The sequence below is a fragment of the Lactuca serriola genome, chromosome 5 (assembly GCF_051521515.1).
Source record: "Lactuca serriola cultivar US96UC23 chromosome 5, Lser_US96UC23_V15, whole genome shotgun sequence".
NCBI lineage: Eukaryota > Viridiplantae > Streptophyta > Magnoliopsida > Asterales > Asteraceae > Lactuca > Lactuca serriola.
Genome location: NC_136412.1, coordinates 88,278,268 through 88,300,140, shown reverse-complemented (window position 1 = coordinate 88,300,140; position 21,873 = coordinate 88,278,268). Strand labels below are relative to the sequence as shown.

General features: G+C 33.7%; 1 protein-coding gene across 1 annotated transcript; it reads right to left on the bottom strand.

Moving 5' to 3' along the window:
* Positions 1 to 454: 454 nt before the first annotated feature.
* LOC145050897 (uncharacterized protein At2g34160-like) lies at positions 455 to 2,283 on the bottom strand. Its single transcript, XM_078999084.1, has 5 exons — positions 1,949 to 2,283; positions 1,503 to 1,551; positions 1,261 to 1,323; positions 1,115 to 1,179; positions 455 to 896 (listed from the first exon to the last, which is right to left on the bottom strand). Exons 1-5 carry the CDS (start codon positions 2,063 to 2,065, stop codon positions 780 to 782), a joined length of 411 nt encoding a protein of 136 aa, XP_078855210.1. The 5' UTR covers positions 2,066 to 2,283; the 3' UTR covers positions 455 to 779.
* Positions 2,284 to 21,873: the final 19,590 nt, after the last annotated feature.

Genomic DNA, 21,873 nt, shown 5'->3' with positions numbered 1-21,873 from the left:
GCGTAATTCTTCGTTTAATCAAGTGTGATTATTCAATTCTTCTTCTGTTTTTGTCAAACCTCTTTTGGTCTTTTTCTGTACCACATTGCCTTTGCACATGATGTTCTTACCCAAGCTGATATGCTCACTGAAATCCATGTAGCACATTGGCACATACAAAATTTGAACATGTTTCCTAAATAATGTTGTTAAATTAGTTTCCCGTTTTACTGTATGTTTCATCCCAGAATTCCTATGTTTTCCTTTATTTTGGTAACTTCCATATGTTTTGACAATGCATCCACCTATTTCATTGGTTGTTTCAGGTATCAAACTTTTGTGTTTCTTGTGTTCGTTTTCACTGCTAATCAGTGTTTAGTACAAAATGTTATAACACTCAAGGGATGTTTCTTCTTATTTTCCATCAAATGTTGTCTGGATGGATTGTTGTCTAGAAATATGATCTTTGTTTAATTAAAATGTTGTATGGAACAAATATTAAATGCTTGTATGCCCGAACATCAAGTGATATGAATGAAACAAAACCAATTTGCAACCATAGACTTTGTCTTTTGTTTACACAGGCATATATATAGTATACCACTTCTTGTGCTGCTCAGATGTTGAGCAAGACTAATGGTTTGATGTGGACTCAAAACACAAATCAAACATATTAACACAAAGTTTTGATTCGAAAAATTACGACCTCGAATCTTTGAAATTCGGGTGCATTGAAGATAGGAAACACAAAATAGAATGTAATCACCACATCTCTATGAGGAAAGCATCGCCGATTGATCCTACTGTTTCTTTTCTTCCTTGTTGTTAGCAACTGTTTCCTTCTCACGTGCTTGAGTGGCACTGGTTGGAGATGCCATTGACGCATACTTCTCGGTCTTCCCCAACACAATCTCGATCTAAATCTCATTGAAAAAAAGAAAGAGAGGACACACAGAGAGAAAAATGTTAGTATTTATCAGTTTTCATATTTTAGCACCTGTTTAGATCTTTTGTAACGGATGCCTCAACATAATTCTACTGAAATTAATCTTGACAAATATCCGTCACTAAAGACCCGTGTTTTGTTTTTGTCGTTAATGAACATCATTGTTTTAACATGCTTTGTAAAACTAACCCTGGCCTTTTGAATAAGTCGGCCCCTCGTTTCATCCTTCATGCCAATGGTGGATGTCACGACCTCTTTCGAAAACATAGTTTTTATTAGATTATCAATGCATTGTCATGTGAAATACAAAAGTAAATGTGTCGCAGTACTCTTACTTTTTTCGACAGCAAGTCCATTGTTCTTGAGTATCTCAGCTACTGTAACAACTGTAGTAATTGCTAAATATAACAAATACCAGGAATGAGTCAAAATCTAATACACAATATAGAGTAGCTAGAACATATCTGTATTTAATAAATTAAATATTATTTTTCAATCACACGTAACACATTCTAATAAAATTGGTTTTGACTTCTATGGAAAAGAAAGAAGCTAGTATACATAAAAGAGGTTTTACCCATTCCCAGAGCAGATAGCTCAACTTCGTCATGTTGTTGAATGTACCTCTACAACATAATACATAAAAAGAAAAAGAATATGAATACAACACCATTAATCCAGATAACTATAATAAATCATTAAAACCTATATGGTTTTCATCTCAAAAGCAGTTGATAATAAACCAGATTGGTATATATTTTGTTATTGTTAACCTCTATTGAAAAATCTCCAATTTTCATGCTTTCATGAGTTTCTATGGTTGATCCTAAGCAACCGTGGTAATTTTGATAAAAGATTGTTTTCCCCTTGGTGCTTTCCTTATATAGTAATATAAACCAAGATTTTTTCTTCTTTTGTAGTCTTTTACCAAAATCAGGATTACAAAACAACAGCAGACAACATATTCAATTTGGTTTATGATACTAAAATCCATTGCTGATTTTTAAGGAAAAAACAACATACCTTAGCAAGATTGACATAGAAGAAAAGAGGTTTTTTGGTGTTGGAGACTTGAATTCGGTTTTTCTTGGGATGTTCGGGGCTTGTGATGACAGGAGCGACGGCAGTTTCAGTGGTCATATCTCTCGCTTTTTAATGATCTCAAAGAGACACACGTAATTCGAATGTATTTATTATAAGTATGTATCTATATTTACTGCCTCGCTTAATGTATTCTGAGCGGGAAAACGTACAGTTGGGACCTGTGTTAGTAGAACCGAATAAATTTTAAGAAAATGGTGGATATATACGTACCCCTCGAGCGAGATCAAGGAATCGTGTTTCTGGTTATGTTTATGCGTAGTGGTTGACTCGGTAAAATGGCCATTTTTTGTGTCCCGTTGAACTTGAATGTACGGTTATACGAAATAAAAGGTGGTACTCATGGATTTACATTCTCTTTGTATTATTACCATGGCTACTTATTCGGAAAATTGAAGGTTTAGGATTGCAGTAGAGTTTAATGAGGTTGACAAATGTTCAAATCATTAAGATCTTTTTTTTCTATATTGGTATTATCAATTGAATGATACGAGTTTTCAATGTTTTTTTTATTATAAAGTTATTTTATCGACATGAAATTTGACAATAAGACAAGTTATTTGGTTTAAGTTATTGAATCTACTTATTCAAATGAGAGAATTTGTTATTATTTAAAACGAAAACATAAAAATCCTTACATATTAGGGTAATAATGGATTTATTCTTTATATTTTTTTTACTTAATTAAGCTCCAAAAACTATTAATTTTATTCATTTTGATCCTTTTACAGATTAACAGGTCATCCCATTTTCAAAATTTACTTTTGCGGCTTATATTTCAAATTTCTTTACAAATTTGCTCTGAAATACAGACGTTTTCTGTTCAGATTTTAAATTTTGTTATAGATTTTATCTAAAATTTACACTTTTAATCTAGATTTAAGAATTTTGTTATGAATTTATCATAAATTTTGTTTTTTATAAATCTTTTTTTCTTAAAATTGTTTTGAATATGTTTTATTTCATTATAATATCATATTTATACAAAAAAACATTATTTCAGATAAAAAAAAACCTTATTTTTTCTATAAAAAAACATTTTTATACGAAATACCTATTTATAAAAATAAATATTTATTAAATAAATAAATATGTACAAATCCGTTTTTATACAAAAAAAAATGTGTACAAACGTGTATTTTATAAAAGAAACGTATACAAACATATATTTTATTAAAAATGCATTTGTATACAAACACGTATGTATAAACAATATATACACACACGTTTTTATAATATATAATAGGGAAGTGAAAGGGCCATGCTAAGCACGAGCCATGAGGGGTACTTTGGGTATTTCACTAACCAATGTCTGGATCTTTGAAGAAATAAAAGTATTTAGCTATTATGCATGAGGAATTCAAAGTATATTCTCTATATTGATAAAAAAAAGTAAAGCCTGTTTTTGGTAAAAACTAACATACATTCCCTATGTTGGTAAAAAAAAAAAAAAAGTAAAGCCTATTGTTATATTTTGCAACTCAAATTGAATTCTTTCTCACACTTATTACATTTGCATTCCACATTCTTCAAAGCCTAGCATAGAATAGTAGTAATTAGCTTCATCTCATGTATTGAAGTTTCAAAATCAGTTGTTTGGATGGTTCACTTTCCAAGCCCGCTAAAACATTAGGATATGAATCAACTAACGCCTGCAAACTTTAATAAAATTCAAAATATCGGTAAAACATAAACATGATTTTTGATGATTATATAATAATTTTATTTACAACAAAATGGCGCAAAACTTTATTAAAGCTTATCTCTTCAGCAAATATGACTGAACCAAAAAAATGTTAAAAGTGTTATTTGATAATTTCCAAGAAACAAACCTGTATGCATCCCAATGAGGATTCAAATCAATAACCTCTTACAAATAAGAAGTTTTTATCCTCATCAACAAAAGAAAATAACCATTAAAAGGTTTCATTACAGAAAATTTCAGATGAGGTACCAATAAATAAGATGTAAGAATACACTAAAAAAATAACCATTAATAGGTGTAATTCACAAAAAAAAATCAGAAGAACGACCAATTAAGGAACCATTATGAGACAACTAATTAACAAATCAATTTAATAAATCATCCATTGAAACCATAAGAAAAGCTAACTTGCAAAAAAAATAACAACAATAGAGTCTAATACATTGAGAAACAGAAAATATTAGAACGACTAAGAATGGAAGTATCAATAGATCAAACAACAATTGCAATATTGAAGAAAAAAAGATATGCAAGTTGGACTTTCACGACTACAACTTTTTCCATTTTATAGAAATACTGCAAGCAACCATTACATTTGAAAAAAGCATTGTACATTGTAATCAAATCATGAATGAAGGAACACATCCACATCAATCATAGCAATGTAATTTAATTTATTTATGTATCATAGGAATAGGATCTACTTCCATTTCATTCTAATCTAGCATTCTACTTTTTTTTTCTCTTAGCAAGGCAATGTATTTTGAAAATCAAGTCCATTACGACAATGTACTTTCAATTTTTTTCTTATTATGACATTATATTTCAAAAATGATCTTTTACGAATAATAGATTTTAAAACATAAAATGTTTTATTTTTGAAATACGTTAATTTATATATTTCACTAAGTAAAGTTTTTATTTTCATTTTTTTATTACGATCATCACTTTTCACATTGTAAACTAACTTTTACATGTTTTAGTTTTATATTTCACAAATTGTAAATTTTTGTATCCCTTTTTTATGTGAATGGAACTTCCAACATTTAAATAACTGAAATAAAGTAGTGTGACTAATGGTTACAAATAGTAAATTTTTGTTTTAATTTTCCGTTTTACAAATAATTACAGAAAGTATGTAGCTATTTCTTGCAATTAGCCCTAGTATAAAACTGAAACTGTAAACAAGAAATACAATCAACAACAGAAACACATACATCACAAACAGAATAAGAGGGGCATGCCTAGAAATTTCTAGTGAACTACAATAATCTCTCCAATGATATGAACCAACCACCCCTATTAGGAGGGCGTTATACTGAGAACAAAGATTTAGTCCAAACACAAGAATCCAAGTAGGGTTCCAGATCAGATGTTTACAATACAAAATAAAGATGAGTATATTGTTTCAGTTTCTGTAAACTCTTAAATTATTTTTTTTCTCGCCCACATCTGATCTGAAACCATACTTGGCTTCTTGACAATCTGATGTTATAATGCCTGACCTGTCATGGAGAAGTTATGAAGATGGGCGTTATCTTGTTTTTGGTTCTGAATATTCTCAAGTTGTAGAAGATGGAGCCATTGCTTATAAATGAAAAGTTTAGATGTTTTTTTTTTTTTTTCTGAAAGAGCCAAAGCTCAGCAAGTTTAGATGCTTTTTTTTAGAAGATAAGCTTCACAAAATGTTCTTTTATTTTATAAGCTTGTTTTGCAACCTTTTCTACTTCCCTTGCCCGTGTTTCAGAATGACAAAGAGCTTCTTATAAATTGCTTCGACCCATATGAAAGGCTTGTTAGTTCCCCTCATTCTTTATGAACTATGAAAATTTAGAATACATTAGCACCTTAAGTCCATTTGGCGTTTAACTTACAATCAATCAACTCAAAAAATCCAAATATAGAGATGTAATCAATATAAATGGTAAATCAAGATGTTGTGTTATCAATGGTATTCAAAATAAAATTTCATGAATAGGAACAGATCGAGCCAACAAGTTTCTTTGAGATTTATTTGATGAAAGATCTATTAGTTAGACATGAGGTGGTATCGATGTTTCATTTCTTGCCCCCACTAAACTTCCACCATAACTCCTTAGAGCATTGGGTGTAAGCAACAAGATGCACCATCAAGTTGTGCCACCTTACATGCCACAAAAGCAAATGGTGTTACAATATCAAGTGAGGAAATGGGCAACAACAAGCAACACCACCTTTTTTGAAAATAAATATGTTTTATTTTTTATTTTTTTTTTTCGAATTTGGTTTATTTTTTTCTTTTTTTTTTCTTTTTCGTTTTTTCGTTGCTAGTCTTTTTTTTCCTTTTTATGTTTTTTTTAATCACTAAAATTAATATATTTTTATAAAACATAAAATTTTAAAAACAAAAAAGAAATAATATTTAAATTCTAAAATTACAATTACAATTAGAAAAACATAATTTTAAATCTAACATCATAACTAAAATACCATTCAACTTACTTCTAAAACAACACAACAATCCTAATTAACTCAAATATTTCTTCCTAATTTATTCCTTCATTGCTTGTAGCACCGCTAGATCCTCAGGCACCAAACCATCCTCGCTCGTCCGAAAAATTGACAACTGATGTGTCATTAGTTCTCTTTCTTTTTGCTCCTGCTTCTCCCGTGCCTGCCTTTCTAGGAACTCCAAATGACGACGTTTCAAGTCATTTTTTTCTTTTATTAATAAATTGTGTTCGTCGAATTTCGCACTTATTTTTGCCGTCTCTTTTGCTTTCGCCTCAACCTCCACCGCATGCCTTGCAGCGCCCCTCGCTTTGTCGCGTCTGAGTGGTCGTCGTGGTGGGGATATCTCCTCGATATCATCTGGGATATCATCGGTGTCCACGTTTAGGTCGATGTGAGTCCGTGCGTCTGACACGTCGACCGAGCTCGAATTGCGAGACCTTTTGGATTGAAGCTCCGACGATGTAAGCGTTTTATTCCACCTTGGATTCGCTCGCAACAACTCTCATGATTTTTCAAAGTCGAAAACATGTCCCATTTCGACCCGATATTGTTCCTTAGCAGATTTGAACAAATCGGAGTTGTTGGTTCCTCTTTGCTGTTGCGCCTAAAGCCGGTTATAAATACTGTTGAATTTGCTGCACCGCTTAGTTATTTGACCCCATTTGTTGTTCAACATGTCATTGTTGTGATACGGATTTTTCTTTAAAATAGCATGAAACTTGTCGATCACCGCCCCACAATAAGCTCCTTTTTTATTCCATTTCCGTGGAGTTCATCTTTTGAAGTAGCACACCAAGTCGCCGTCAAAGCATATTCCTCATCTGGTGTCCACCATTGTGGAACGTCTGCATTTTCTGTTTCAACCGCTATCGATTTCCCTTTTGATTTTCCTTTCCCTTTCCCTCTCTTACTACCTCTCGCTTCCACTTGAACCGATGGTTATGTTGTAGGCGATGGTTGGTTGGTTGTAGGCGATGGTTGGTTGGTTGTTTGTTGCATCGAAGCAAAAGTAGGGAAAAGATTTTGTTGTAAATTTTGGTTTTGACCAAATAAATTTTGTTGAAGGTAAGGTGAGTTGGGAAATTGCAGTGGCGGTGAAGCGGGATTGAATTACATAATGAAAACACCTAAAGCTTCTAAGGCTTCTTTGATAGAATCAACCCATACATATAGCGAAAACTTATTTTTATTGAAACATAAACTCCAAACAACTTGAGTTCTAGGTTGATTTCCTGGCAAATGGGCAATTTCGCATGTCATGATTCACCAACTTATTACAAATCGAACATCTTTTTTTTCGAACCCTACTTGCATTCGTCGGAGGAGGATCCATTTGAACATTGAAATCGTTGTTTGGTTGTTGCTGAAAAAAAAATATGATACTAACACATATTGTATCGAATTTGTTAATTAGATAAAGAAAAACTGTAATTCATTTGTACCTGATCTTGATTATTGTTCGGATGCTCCATTGCAATTTCAAAGAAAAAAACGAACGAGGATGATATACATGAAGTCAGACGTACAGAGATAAATATATATGTTAAAGGATAATGAATACGAATTAAAATTATATCTATAAAAAACGTATTTATATATATTTCAAAGACATATTTAAAAAAAATATATTTGTATACAAATAGGTTTTTATAAATTTATTTTGTATACGAAATACCTATTTATAAAAATATATATATTTATTAAGTACATATAGTACTTAATAAATTTTGTATACATTTTTTATAGAAATGTGTTTGTAGATATTTTTATGTATAAAAATATATTTTTATAAAAAATATGAAATACGTATGTAAAAACCTATTTATAAAGTACGAATACCTATTTTTATAAAAATGTGTTTATATATATTCTTTTTAATAAAAACATGTTGTACACATTTTTTTATACATATGTATTTATACACAAATGTATTTATTTGTGTTTGTATACGTTATTTATAAAATACATGTTTGTATATAGTTTTTTATAAAAACGGTTTTGTATATATTTATGTACTTAATAAATACTTATTTTTATAAATAGGTATTTCGTATATAAAAATGTTTTTTTTTTAACTTTTATATAGAAAAAATAAGGTTTTTTATGTAAAAATATATTTTTTTTGTATAAATCTGATTTTATAAACAAAAAATACATCCAAAACAAAATTTTGAGAAAAAAAGATGTAAAAAAAAACTAAATTTAAAGTGAATTCATAACAAAATTCTGAAATCTATACCAAAAGTGTAAATTTTGGACCAAATTTGATAAAAAAAAAATTAAGATCATGGCCAAAAGTGTAATTTTTGAATATATGATGATCTGTTGACCCAGTAAAAGGGTAAAAATGAATACAGTTACTGGTTTTTTGGACTTAATTAAATAAAAATTATATAAAGACTAAATCGAGTATCAAACTAATATATAAAGATTTTTATTTAGATTTTCCTTAATTAAAGACTAAAGTAATAGTAATTAATTTTTACTTATATCAATATGTCACTTTATTTATGTATGGCTTATGGCGTTATGTATGTTGTAACTTTATGCATTATGATATAATATGAAGATATATTTTTAACATACCATCATTATATCAAAGTATCTTTAGAAAATATCTTTTGTTAATCATCTCTTTTAAACCTTTTCTCTTTCCCTCTCCACTCGGCTTAACCTAGCCATAGGCCAAGCTTCTACCCTAGCCACCGGCCATCCTATTTTCTTCTTTCGGTCACTCTCTAACACGTCTTCTCCCTTATCGTTGCCCCTAGCAAAATCGAAAAAAAAAAAAAAAAAAAAAAAAAAAAAAAAAAAAAACTAATAAGATTACAAGTATCAAAGTATGTAACCCATTAATCCCAATCTTCAATGTAGTCTTAACTATGAGCCATGGACGGGCTATAACATGGTTGGTCATCTCCAAGAATTCAACGAAAAAGCTCATGAACCATTGCACAAATTTAAGTGCGGTCGCATATATTCCACTGTTAAGATGTGGACCTATAGAACCATCTCTTAGCCTCTATTTTACATGATTCTCAAGAAGCATGCAACTGATCTACAAGTTTGGCAAAATCTAGAGACACGGTGTAAGATCCCATTTTCGTCTTATAGTACAATAGACATTTTCTATAAAAGACCATTTAGGTAGATAGTCTTGATAAAAGTCGTAGTAATCGAAAAAGCGAAAACATGGATATAAATAATGCCTAAATATCACTTTATATGAGGAAGTTATGATTTTTTGAAGTTTCAGCGCATCAGTATGCGATTGTAACGACATAAAATTTCAAACAATTTTTCATTTTTATATTATACTTTTAATCATCAAAAACAATATCAAAACATAATGTATCCAATGTTATCATAACAAACAATTCCCAGAATCTCAAACATAATCTCTATGAGCGTGTACGGATCATGTCGGCGCCTTCCCGCGATCCTCCCTAGTACCTGAAACACATAACACAATAACTGTAAGCATAAATGCTTAGTGAGTTCCCCAAAATACCACATACAACATATACGCCTTTCTAGGCCATAACTCTGTGGGACCTTCTAGTCCAAGTGTCTCAGGGGACTTCCGTCCCGAATCTCAATAGACCTTCCAATCCTACCCGTATCGACCTTCCGGTCCGTAACCTCCTGACCTCCGGTCCATGTCATCTTGACCTTCTGGTCCACATCATCTTGACCTTCCGGTCCTTATCATACATAACATACATAACACATACATATCACATAACAGCATATAGCACATACATCTCATAGCATATAAGACCTTCCGGTCACACACAGGTACCCTTCCAGGTACAGTATAGTGAGAAGACTCGCCTCAAATGAAGTCGGATAACTCTCGTGCTCAACGTCCCGACCTAGCCTCCTCATATCATTCAAATAACATTCCCGATCAATACTCCCTCATAGTCTCATCTCTAAATTCTCTCAGAAGGGTAAAAGACCATTTTACCCCTCTTATGACTCAAAGATCCATCCATTGACTAAACCCTAAAAGTCAACCAAAAGTCAACCCTCTGGGTTACGTTGCGCGTACCAAAACTGTACGTTGGGCGTACCCAGCCACTCACAGAATCGAGGTATGCGGCCCCTTACGCTGCGCGTACTGGGATTACGCCCCATGTAACTCCCAGTTTTATGTTCTTTTGATCTTTGGGTCTTAAACAGTTAAGACACTCATCCAACTTTCAGATCTGACTTCCCCTAAGCCTCTTATTCCATAAAGTCGGAACCTTTAAGCCTTTGCATGGCTGTAAAGGTCACTAATCACTCTAACACCTCTCCTCTTTCCTCATAAAGCTTAGATCTCATGCATGACTTAAGATCCACGTCCAAGTTTGGATTTTTATGAACCCATAACTCATAAAACTCTGAAATATAGAAGATCTAGGCTTATGGTGACCTTTTGCTCATAAAGTCTCCACCTTTGGACCAAAAACCCTAAAAATTGGTCCAAGAAGCACACAACACTAACAACAAGGAAAGTTCTAAGCTTTTTACCTCCAAGTGAAGCTTCTCCCTCTGTAGAACTCAGATCCAAGCTTGCACTCCAACTTCTAGCCTTTACAAGAATCTCTTCCTCTTCTTTACTAACTCACAAAGGCACTTTTAGCTCTAAAAGCACTCACACAAGCTTAGAACGAAGGTTGGCTCTCTTTTAGGGTTTCATGCTCTCAGATGGTGGTTGAGGATAAGGCCATAGCCTTCTTTATATAGGGCTCAAGTCTAAATTAGGGTTTTGAGTCTGGAGCCGCTATGCCCAGCGTAGCTCAAGGTACGCCCAGCGTACCGGGTGGAGTCCACGTCCAAAACACGCCCTTGAGTACACGAAGCGTACTCCTTAGTACGCCCAGCGTACTCAATTTTCTTGGTTCACTTTTAAGGGCTAAACAAGACAACTTAGAAAGAAGGAAGGGTTAAACGGATATACCTGAATCTCGGGATGTTACAGCGATGCAGAAATCGAAATAGAAAATTGGTTGATTATTAGCCGAAACAATCTAAATGAGATTTGAAGATCTCGTACATACAATTTCGTCGATATAAAGACAATTGAGAACGGAAGTCGTGTGAAGTAGTTATGATTTTTATACGGTTTTCACAGACTAAGCCCTTTAAAAATTTAATTTAAAAAAAAAATTAGCTGATGGAGTCTAAATGAAAGTTGTATTACTAGTCGATAGCTACGTATGGATATAAAGAACGTCGAAAACGGAGCTTGTATGAGACAGATATGATTTTCAGAAAATAATTAAATCTCATAGCGCACAGCACGCACTGCGCGCTTCAAGAAGGTGGGACACCACCAGAATTGTGACACATGGCAGCACGACATTGGAGAGATGTCACAAAAGCACGGCGCGTAGATCAAAAGCGTGTGGTGCATGTCCGCAAAATCTGCCTATAAATTGCATTTCAACCCTCATTCACCTCTCATACTATTCCCTCTCTGATCTCTCACTAAAAACCGACTTTTGGGAGATTTTCGGGGTTCATAGGAAACTTCCTCCTAGCAAGGTTAGGAGGCTTCATCAAGCCCGACTGATAAAGGTGTGTATCAAGTATCTGCCAGCGATCTTCCTGGTTTTCACTAGGATCTCTATAAGTTAAGCTATGCTTTAAGTGTAACTTATATTTATATTCATATTTGCTCTTATGAATATATCAATAAGATTTATCAGCAACTCCAGTTAAAATATTGATTAATCTGCTTATAGGAGACGTGTCTACAATGGTCACACTAGCTTAGTTGTTGGATTTTAGAAAGGTTATATGCTGAAATGGTCTTGCCTCCCAATTTTCCTGTCTGGCTAATCCTTATTTGATAGAACTCTCGATATTCATTGGGATTGGTAAAAGATCCAACTTTCAATACCAGATTGTCATAGGAATTAATAAGTTATAGTATCATACGTTAATACTTGTTAGGTGCGTTACCCGCCATTTGGCTCGCCATCATGATCACCCAAACAGCTGCCAATCGTATGAGAAATTGTCTAGTTGAGTTATCTCACTATACCATGAAGTAGATTATATATATATATATATATATATATATATATATATATATATATATATATGTATGTATGTATGTATGTATGTATGTATGTATGTATGTATGTATACTCACACACACACACACACACACACATATATATATATATATATATATATATATATATATATATATATATATGTATATATATATATATAATGTGATATCACGTGCGTTGTGCAGTTATAATTAAAATATTGATAAATATATGTTATTAAATTAACTATATACTTTTTAGTAAGTTTAGATTAATAGTTCTTAAGCTTATTTATTATAAAATATTCTAAGTGTTTTAAATAAATAATAAGCATTATCAAAAATGAGTGTATAAAATTACTTTTGTAACGGATTTATGAGTATCAAATAATAGATCTCATATTAAAATCGCATCATCTCAATAGCCGCTACCTGTGAAAATAAAAATAAATTGAATTTAGATAGACATATTTTATTTTTAATGAATTTTAAACTATCTTTTGATACATGCTTTATATTTAAAATTTTATTTAAACTTTTAATATTTTAAATTTATTTTAGTCTATCTATTTTATGGAAAATATTATTATTATAAAAAGAACAATTTCTTTTTTTTTTTTTTTTGCTAATTTGACCTTTTGATTTAGATCATCTATTTAAACTTTTTAACTATTAAAAAAAAGGTTTTAAATTTATTTTAAAACTATGTTTTGAATTTAACATCATATTTTTAGATTATCAAACTAATTATGTTATATTGAGAATAAAGAATTAATATTGAAATTACAATAATATTGGATTTAATGTATTAATTTAAAAAGAAGTTGAAACAATACAATTATAAATTTAAAATATATGTTGTTTAAATATAAAAATGTCGTAGTTAACTTTTATATAATAATTCTTATACTAATTTTGTATAAAATATTGATTATTTTAAATTATATGATCATATTAAATCTATTAAAACTATATAGGTTTAATTTTCTCGGCGGACTCCATCAGCATTTTACTAAAAAATAAAATTAAATAGAGTATATGAATTAATGTTATTTATAATTGTTGTTATGATTAACTAGGTTAAAAAATTGATTTTAAAAATTACATTTGATTAACTTTTTTATTTCTATTACTGTAGTTATTTAAAACATCAAACATTATTTTTCTTTTTTAAAGGTAACAATATTACTTTTACCTATTCTCGTTGTAAGTTATTTGTAAGATACTTATTTATAAATTATTAATGTTTATAAAATTAGTTTTAGGAAATATTTTAATTGATTTTGGATTACAAATTAGTTTTTATGTTTAACACTGTAATTTATAACTTATAACTATTTATAAAATAGTCATTGGATTTAAATAACTGTAATTTACCCTATTTTGAATTATATATATATATATATATATATATATATATATATATATATATTAAAACTGCATAATCTCAATCTTTTGAATGACCTCTACCTGTGAATTACTCATGAATAAAATTAAATATAATATATGGTTTAATGTTATTTATAGTTGTTGTTATTTTTAATTAATTTTTAAAATTTTATTTGATTAACATTTTAATTTCTATCATTGTAATTATTTAAAACATCAAAAAAATTTTGATTTTAAAGGTAAAAATATAATCATTTATATAGAGTTATTTTTAACTATTGTTATTGTAAGTTATTTTAAGCTACTTATTTGAAAACTTTTAATGATTATAAAAATATCGTTAGGAAATATTTTAGTTAAATTGATATTACAATTTATTTTTTGCATTTTGCACTATAATATATCACTTGTAACTATTCACAAAATATTCTTTGGATTTTTTAAGTGGAACTGAAATTTATATTGAAGTTGACCCTATAAGGACGATATTTGTATTCTTAGTCCTGATAATAAATTGTTAATGAAACGGAGGAAAATTTTATGTTGTATTGCAAAAAGATTGTATCACCATATCACACACTTGTAACGCCCCATTTTCGCCTTGCAGTATAAACGACCGGCTACATAAATAGGCTTTTTGGTAAAGTACAATTTTGGATAGATAGTCTTGATAAAAAAAAGTTGTAAAAGTCGTAAAAGCGAACTCATGCATATAAAGAACACCTAAATCTGACTTCGTATGAGAAAGTTATGAATTTTAAAAGTTCCAGCACAACAATGTACGACACAGAAACCGAAATATAAATCGGTCGATTGTTAGGAAAAATAATCTAAATAAGAATTATTGATCTCGTCAATATGATTTCATCGAAATAAAGATAGTCGAGAACAGAATTCATATAAGAGAGTTATGATTTTTATATGAACTTTAATAGTCTAAGCTTGTTATAAATATATCTTTAAAAATAAAGCGAGAGTTATTTGACGGAGTCTAAATGAACGTTGTAGATATTGTCAATAGCTACATGTAGATATAAGGAATGTGAAAAACGGAGTTCGTATGAAGAAGACACAAATTTTTGAAGATTTGGAAATTTGCATGTGTCCACAAGAGGCGCGGCGTACACGCCTTCTAGAAGGGGCCATGCAATACTACCCAAAAGTCGAAACGTGACATGTTGTAAAGGGACCCTTGCCGACCAGTTCTTATGTGGCATTCATATTGTCTATGCATGGCATGCACATTGACTATAAATAGATCCTTTCCAAGTGAGTTCATCTTACTATATTGTATACTCCGGTATGTATCCTCTCTATGTTAGGATATAGTTGCCATATAGTATACAATTATTGCATGTAGTTATGGAATGTAGTTTGATATATGTGTTAATATATTATGTGGGGGATCTGAGGGTGGACCAACTTTATGCTAAAGACCACAGACTAGCTTTATGCTAAAGGCCAAAGTGCGGCCCAACTATATGTTGTAGGAAAAAATGGGCAAACTAGCTTTATGTTGAAGGCCAAAGGGCGGATCAGCTTTATGTTGAAGGTCTATGTGTATACATTGTATATGTATTTTAGCATATGTTATATTATGGGGAACTCACTAACCCTAGCAATTACCTCATTGCTATAAAAAATTTTCATGCGCTTCAGTGGTTTATGAGAAGGGCAAGGTTTGACTGTACACAAGCGCATTTGCAATCATGTTTCCGCATAATGTAGATTATAATCTGATGTAACTGGATGTTTTGAATAAAAAATGAATATTTTGGGTTGAAAATCTTGACGTTACAAGTTGGTATTAGAGCCCTTATTTAAGTGAACTGGATGAAGACTCATGTGATTCTAGACTCAAACTAAGGACCTAAGTAAAATAATAAATATTTTTAAAAAAATAATAATACATAAACAAAAGGATGTGATGCGTACAGTCTGCCGAAGCTCGGAAAGAAAACTGATTTACAAAATATCCATATTCGTTATATCCATTGATATAGGAACTGATAAAAGTGCATGCTAGTATGTAGGCTAGGGATTTTTCAGGAATTGGTAAATAGAATTACTTGATAAATTAGATGCCTTATAGCCTAGGGATTTGCTTGTTATTTGCTGCTTAGAACCTATACTCATATTAGTTAGTTATTTGAAAAATACATCAGTTTGCATGCTCCCAAAATTAAAAAGTTTTAAATTGCCTGATTTGGCACTACTGCGTAGCTCTTGTCTGAGTCCAACTATTGTAATGTCGAATCATTCAGTTAATAGATTATTTGATTTTAGAGGCATGCAATCGTATTCATCATATAATTAGGTAGTATTGGTATAAATTCTTCCTCGGCGTGTAGTAGGGGTCTAGGGAATTTAATATAAGCTCGATAGGATATATGTTCGTAAGGGATGGAATCTGTAAAGATGTAAAATCTTAGTGGAGTCTAGGAAAACCTATTGTATGTGCTCATAGGGACACATATGTAATGGTTTTCATGTGTAGTATTGGGTAGTGACTTGGACACTACGCAACAATTTTTAGGACAAGTATGAGTAGGTGTGAAAGGTAGTAGAGGCCTATACTACCCGAATCATACGACTCGCACTTGGATCAGGATAAGTCGAAAAGTTTCTAAGTCACTAGTAGTTAGGTAGATAGTATGGCTAACACTATACATAGCTAGAAATGCTACCCATAATAAGGTGGTTATACCACATTAGAACATGAAGGAAGGTGCCTTATATGATAGGCGTTAGATTTATTTTATGATGAGCCTTTTTACATCAAAGGAATATTAGGATAATGACTCTGTGATATTTAATCCAATGGGGACCCCTACGAAGCAAAACATTGGGTCAAGATCATGATCAGATGTCACAGGTCTACGTGACTGGGTTTCGGCTGAGGTTTCTCAAGCCGTCATAAAAGAGTTACCGAGCATGGTTAATCGGAACACTGACAGGCTGATTGTCAGGTTTATGGAGTGAATTATAGCTACTTGGGCTATTGAGGAAAAGATAAGAGCAATCCCAGGTGGAAGTCGGGAGGTAGGACCAGGGAAGTGGAAACGAATGCAGGAGCTTGCTCCTCTAATAAGGGCCAAATAGTTTGGTTAGGGTATGAAAATTGTTCACAGACGAGAGGACTACCCTATATGTAAAAATTGTGGAGGAACCCATGGATTTGCATGCCACAGGTTCAAATACTTCAAGTGTGGGAATAAAGGGCATGTTCGGTAGGACTGCATCAGTAAAGAGGTGTGATTCCAATGTTTTTAACCTGGCCACAAGAAATATAACTATCCCGGATTAGTGACAGAGGAAAATTAGACCTAAACATATATAGTTACACAAAAAGAGCAAGAAGTTTTGCATTCGCTAGAATAGGAACCTACGACCGATGAAGGAGTTTTGTGGTTTCCTTTCAAAGAAGAATGAGTGACACCATTAGGAAGTAATTAATAGTATGCTACTATGTCTGCTTTTGTAACATCCAGAGATAAGGTATGTATTGATGACCTTTACTTTTATTGAATTGTCAAAACTAGCCCCTTAATTGAGAAAAAGGTGGCAAATGAGTATGTGGGGCGCACGCATGTGTACGCTCAGCGTACTCATGTGCGCATTATGGATACGGAGGCCACCAAGTACGTTGTGCATACCAGAGGGTACGCTGGGCGTACTAGGCTCATAGTGTAAACCCTAATTGTGTTGTGTGTCCCTATATAAGGAACACAATGGCCTCATTTTCAGCCACCATTTCTAGCCTTCAACTCCCCTCGAACCCTAAATCTCGTTTTCATAACTTGTGTGAGCATTTGAGGCTTACTGAGTGATCTGTATGATTCTTTTATGAAGAGGGAGATTTGAAGGAAGAAGAGTTGTTGTCCAAACTTTTGGATCTGAGTTCCTTGTGGTTTTTGCATCATTCATAGGTATCAAGCTCAATGTTTTCTCATTGTTTTGATTAGTTCATGTGTTGGTCCATTTTAGGGTTTTATGTCCCAAGCTTGAAGTTTTATGAGTTTGATGAACTCCAGAGCATAATACATGTCCATTTTGGTGTTTCTAGTCATTTGGACTCATAAAAATGAGGTCTTGGTCATTAAAATCTCTCCATGCATGAGATATGAGGACCTTTATGAGTAAAGGATTAGAGTTTATGAGTTTTAGATTTGTCCAACCATGCTAAGGCTTAAAGTCACTAACTTTATGGAGTAATGGACCTTATTCAACCTAGATCTGGAGTAGTAGTAATGGTCTTAACGGATTAAGACTAAAAGAGTGAAAATAGGAAAGATGGGGACTACGCCGTGTGTACTCCCAGCTACGCGTAGCGTAGCGCTAAGCCACCCCGATGCATGCATGGTTGGCTGTATGCCCAGCATAGAGGGACGTACGCCCAACGTACGCGCTGGGTATTAACTTTCGTTGACTTTTAGGGTTTTGGTCAAGTTGTGGACTTTGGAGGCCATTGAGGGGTAAAATGGTCTTTTACCATTTTGAGGTTTAGTAGAGTAACTTAGCCTAACATCTTTTGGGGGTTGTTAATATCTATTATTAATTATATGTATATGTGATATATGTTAGGCCGAGTCTAGATCGGCAGTTCGGGTGCAGTTCGGGTGCGGGATATACTTATTTTACTTTACGAGGTGACTCTTCTCACTATACTTACCTGAGTGGTAATTACTGTGTGATCGGAGGGTCTTATTTGTGTTATTGACCAGAGGTTCTTATTTTCTTATACTGAGATATGTGATATTATGCATTATGTGTTTGTGACTATTGTTCTATATTACTCTGTGCATTTATATAGCTGTGACCGGAGGGTCCATACCGAGCAGTGAGACCGGAGGGTCTTCACTAAGACACAGCACCGGAGGGTCCATACCGAGCCGTGAGACTATAGGTTCTTCACTGAGACACCTGACTTGAGGGTCCTTATCGAGATATAGCCATGAGAGGCTAACTATTTGTATGTGTGGTATTTTAGGGAACTCACTAAGCTTCGTGCTTATAGTGTTTGTGTAAAATGTGTTTCAAGTACATCTCAGGATCGCGGGAAGGCGCCGGCATGATTCTACACACCAACTTGTTGATTTGTGTTTATGTGGATTCTGGGATATTTGACAACAAACTCTGATGTTTTGTGATTAGGAAAAATAATAAATTTGGCATGAGAATTGTTAAACTATGCTTTGTGTGAACTTTTAAAAGTGAAAAACTTGTTAGAAAATTTTGAGTGTTACAAGTTAGTATTAAAGTCTTGGTTTGAGGGATTCGGATGTGCCCTTGGGTCTTTCTGGACTCAAACTGAGGATTTGAGAAATTTTTCACTAAGAAATGGTTTTCTAAATGAGCAAAGGATTTTAAGAGGAAACGAGACGAAGCAGTGTGTACAATCGGCCAAAGCCCGAGCAGTGATTTACCAAAATATCCTTACTTGCTTATATTATGAGATAAATTACTCTTGAGCTATTAGAACTGCATGCTACATGGTAGGCTAGGTATTTTAGGGATTTTGAGATAGAGTTTCTTGAATCATGATGCCTATGCCTAGGAGGTCGTTTCTTGATCGACACTATTTTTACTATTTGTTCTGTGTGTTGCGTATTTGTATGGAAAAAATCTTTAAGAGACAGATTAGAGTGGAAGAGTAATCTAGGAGGGTACCTAGATGTTCAGCTTGAGGAGTCTACTGAGAAAGTAGTTTGATCTCCATGAGGGATAGAGTACCTGTGAATTAGGGTCCTAAGAGGAGGACTTGGGACAAATACAGGTTGTTGTGGAATGTAGTATTTGCCCCGTACTATTGAAAGCACCGGATCCGTATGTAACTCAAGTAAGAATCTTAGGGTACTAAGGATCACGTAAGGATGTGAAATGTGTGTGTATGTGTGCTTTAGCCTGTTCCTGATGATTTCTATGTTTGTGTTCCATAGAGAGACTATGGTGGTTACCCGAGGTTCAGGCTCCAGCAACCCTGAGAGGGCGAGTACCAGTGACGAGGAGATCCACAGGATTATTGCGGATGAGGTGGCCACAGCTATCAGAGAGGCCATTCCGGAGATGTTCGGGTCTATTAAAACCATGTTGATCGAGACTTTTGAAGAGCGTTATGATGTCGTCACTAAGGTTGGCGTTGTTGCAGCCACTGCAACTCTTGCAGCTACAAGGCCACAGGGGGTGATTCATTGATGTTTCAAGAGTTCAGCAACACGAATCCACCATATTTTGATAGGACCCATGACCCGATTGCTGCGATGAGATGGATCTCTGACGTCGAGGGATGCTTTTATACTTGTTCATGCCCTGAGAACCTGAAGGTTTGATTTGCACTAAAATAGTTTTTCTTGGGAGTGAAGGACTGGTGGAAGTTTGTGACGACTGATTACACTCCTGCAGATCATGCTGCAGTGACTTAGGAGAGATTCACCTAGCTATTTTGAGACGAGTTCATTCTCCAAGTGGAGAGGGAACGGTTGGCCCAGGAGTTTTTGCCTCTTAAGAAGAAGACAGAGACGGTGACATAGATCACGAGGATGTTTCGTGAGAGGGCATTCTTCTACCCTGAGAACATGGCTACTGAGCAGGCACGTGTGAGCCGGTACTTAAGCGTATTGAGGAGGGATATTTGAGAGTACATGACTAACTCATCATATCGAACATTGGTTGAGCTACAGACCAATGCCAGGAGGAGGGAGATCGAGCTAGAGACTCAGACGAGTGAGGAGAGAGAGTCTCATGGGAGAGACAGGAGACCAAAGCAGTCGCAACCGGCAGGGGCTAAGCTTGCTAATTCTATAGTAGGAGGCCAGATGGGCCGCACTTGTGGCAAGTGCGGTAAGAGTCACGAGGGATCTTGCCGACAGGGGATTTGCTACAAATACGGCAAGGAGGGGAATATGGCGAAGGATTTCCCCAAGGGATTTTCGGTTTGCTTTCATTGCAACCAAACTGTCTAGTGGAAGGTCGAGTGTCCTCAGCTCACTCATGGACCAGCCCAGGCCTCTTCTCCTACCACCTTGCGTGTCACTTATGGATGGTCGGGGAAAGCCGAGGCTCCGAGAGCTCATGGGAGAGGATTCTAGCTGACTGTAGAGGAGGTCCATGCAGCACCTGACGTTGTTGCTGGTATATATCTCATTATTCATGTTGTTATTATGACTTGTTTTGTCACACCCCCAAACCAGAACGGCGGAAACGTTCGGGGGCGGAGGACGTCATATTAGTATCATAATAGTTCATAAAAAGGAAAGTACACACCACAATATATATAAAGGTTTCAAAATGTTTACATAATTGTATTTGTTACATGTTCAAAAGACAAATACATAAACATCTTTCAAAAGAAATAATAAACGCCAGAGCGTTAATCCCCAAAAGTTGGTTTCCAAACCTGCTTAGCAGTTCCCTGAGAATACAAGTTATTTCAAAGAAAAAGTGTCAATAATTAAGTTGGTGAGTTCATAAGCGGTTTTGAGAAAATGTATGCCATTCCAAAGTTTGTGCGTTTTCCAAGAAATTCCCTTATTTTCTTATAAAAGTATGAAATGCAAATGAATGTTCGTGTCCTGAATTGTAAATGGTTGTACCAGGAAAATCCCTTATTTTCCTATTAGTTGATTGTTTTGGATATAGGAAAATCCCTTATTTTCCTAAAGTAACAGGCAGTCTCTAATGTCCAAGACCGAAAATCGCAAGCAACTGACATGCTTAAAAGGTTGAGGCATAGTTTTATATAATAAAGCTATAAGAAGATCGCACTCATTAGATGAAGAATAGTTTTAATAGCTACTCATTCATAAAATCAGAATACCATAATAATTGTCTATCCAGTGAGTTTTATAACCATACTAAACATAATATGCCTGTGACGACGGTCTTCAGGCGTCGAAACGTTATGACAAACTGTCACCCAGAGGACTGTAACTAACAGTCAGGGTGCGGGATCATGACTTCCCGTATAGATCTATACACATTTGACACGCTCTCCAAACGGGAGACTCTGGTTATAATAGATAGGACTTTAGGTAGTACCTTTTAACAAAAAGGTAGCATTGAAGATGTAATCGTCTCACGGATTCTCAACTAAGTCTGTATTAAAATAATAGTTTTTTATGAAATGTTTATCCTCTTTCACAATGTTTGACAAAGCATAAATCATAAGTACTTTGAATGCATAAAAATGGTTTAACAAGGATGGCTACCCTG

What these genes read in the sequence shown, in the direction of transcription:
- LOC145050897 (XM_078999084.1), bottom strand. Translation starts at nt 2,065, where the DNA reads ATGACCACTGAAACTGCCGTCGCTCCTGTCATCACAAGCCCCGAACAT. An exon ending in TCTATGTCAATCTTGCTAAG is followed by an intron (nt 1,552 to 1,948) that starts GTATGTTGTTTT and finishes ATTATGTTGTAG; the next exon opens with AGGTACATTCAACAACATGA. An exon ending in TGGACTTGCTGTCGAAAAAA is followed by an intron (nt 1,180 to 1,260) that starts GTAAGAGTACTG and finishes TGTTTTCGAAAG; the next exon opens with AGGTCGTGACATCCACCATT.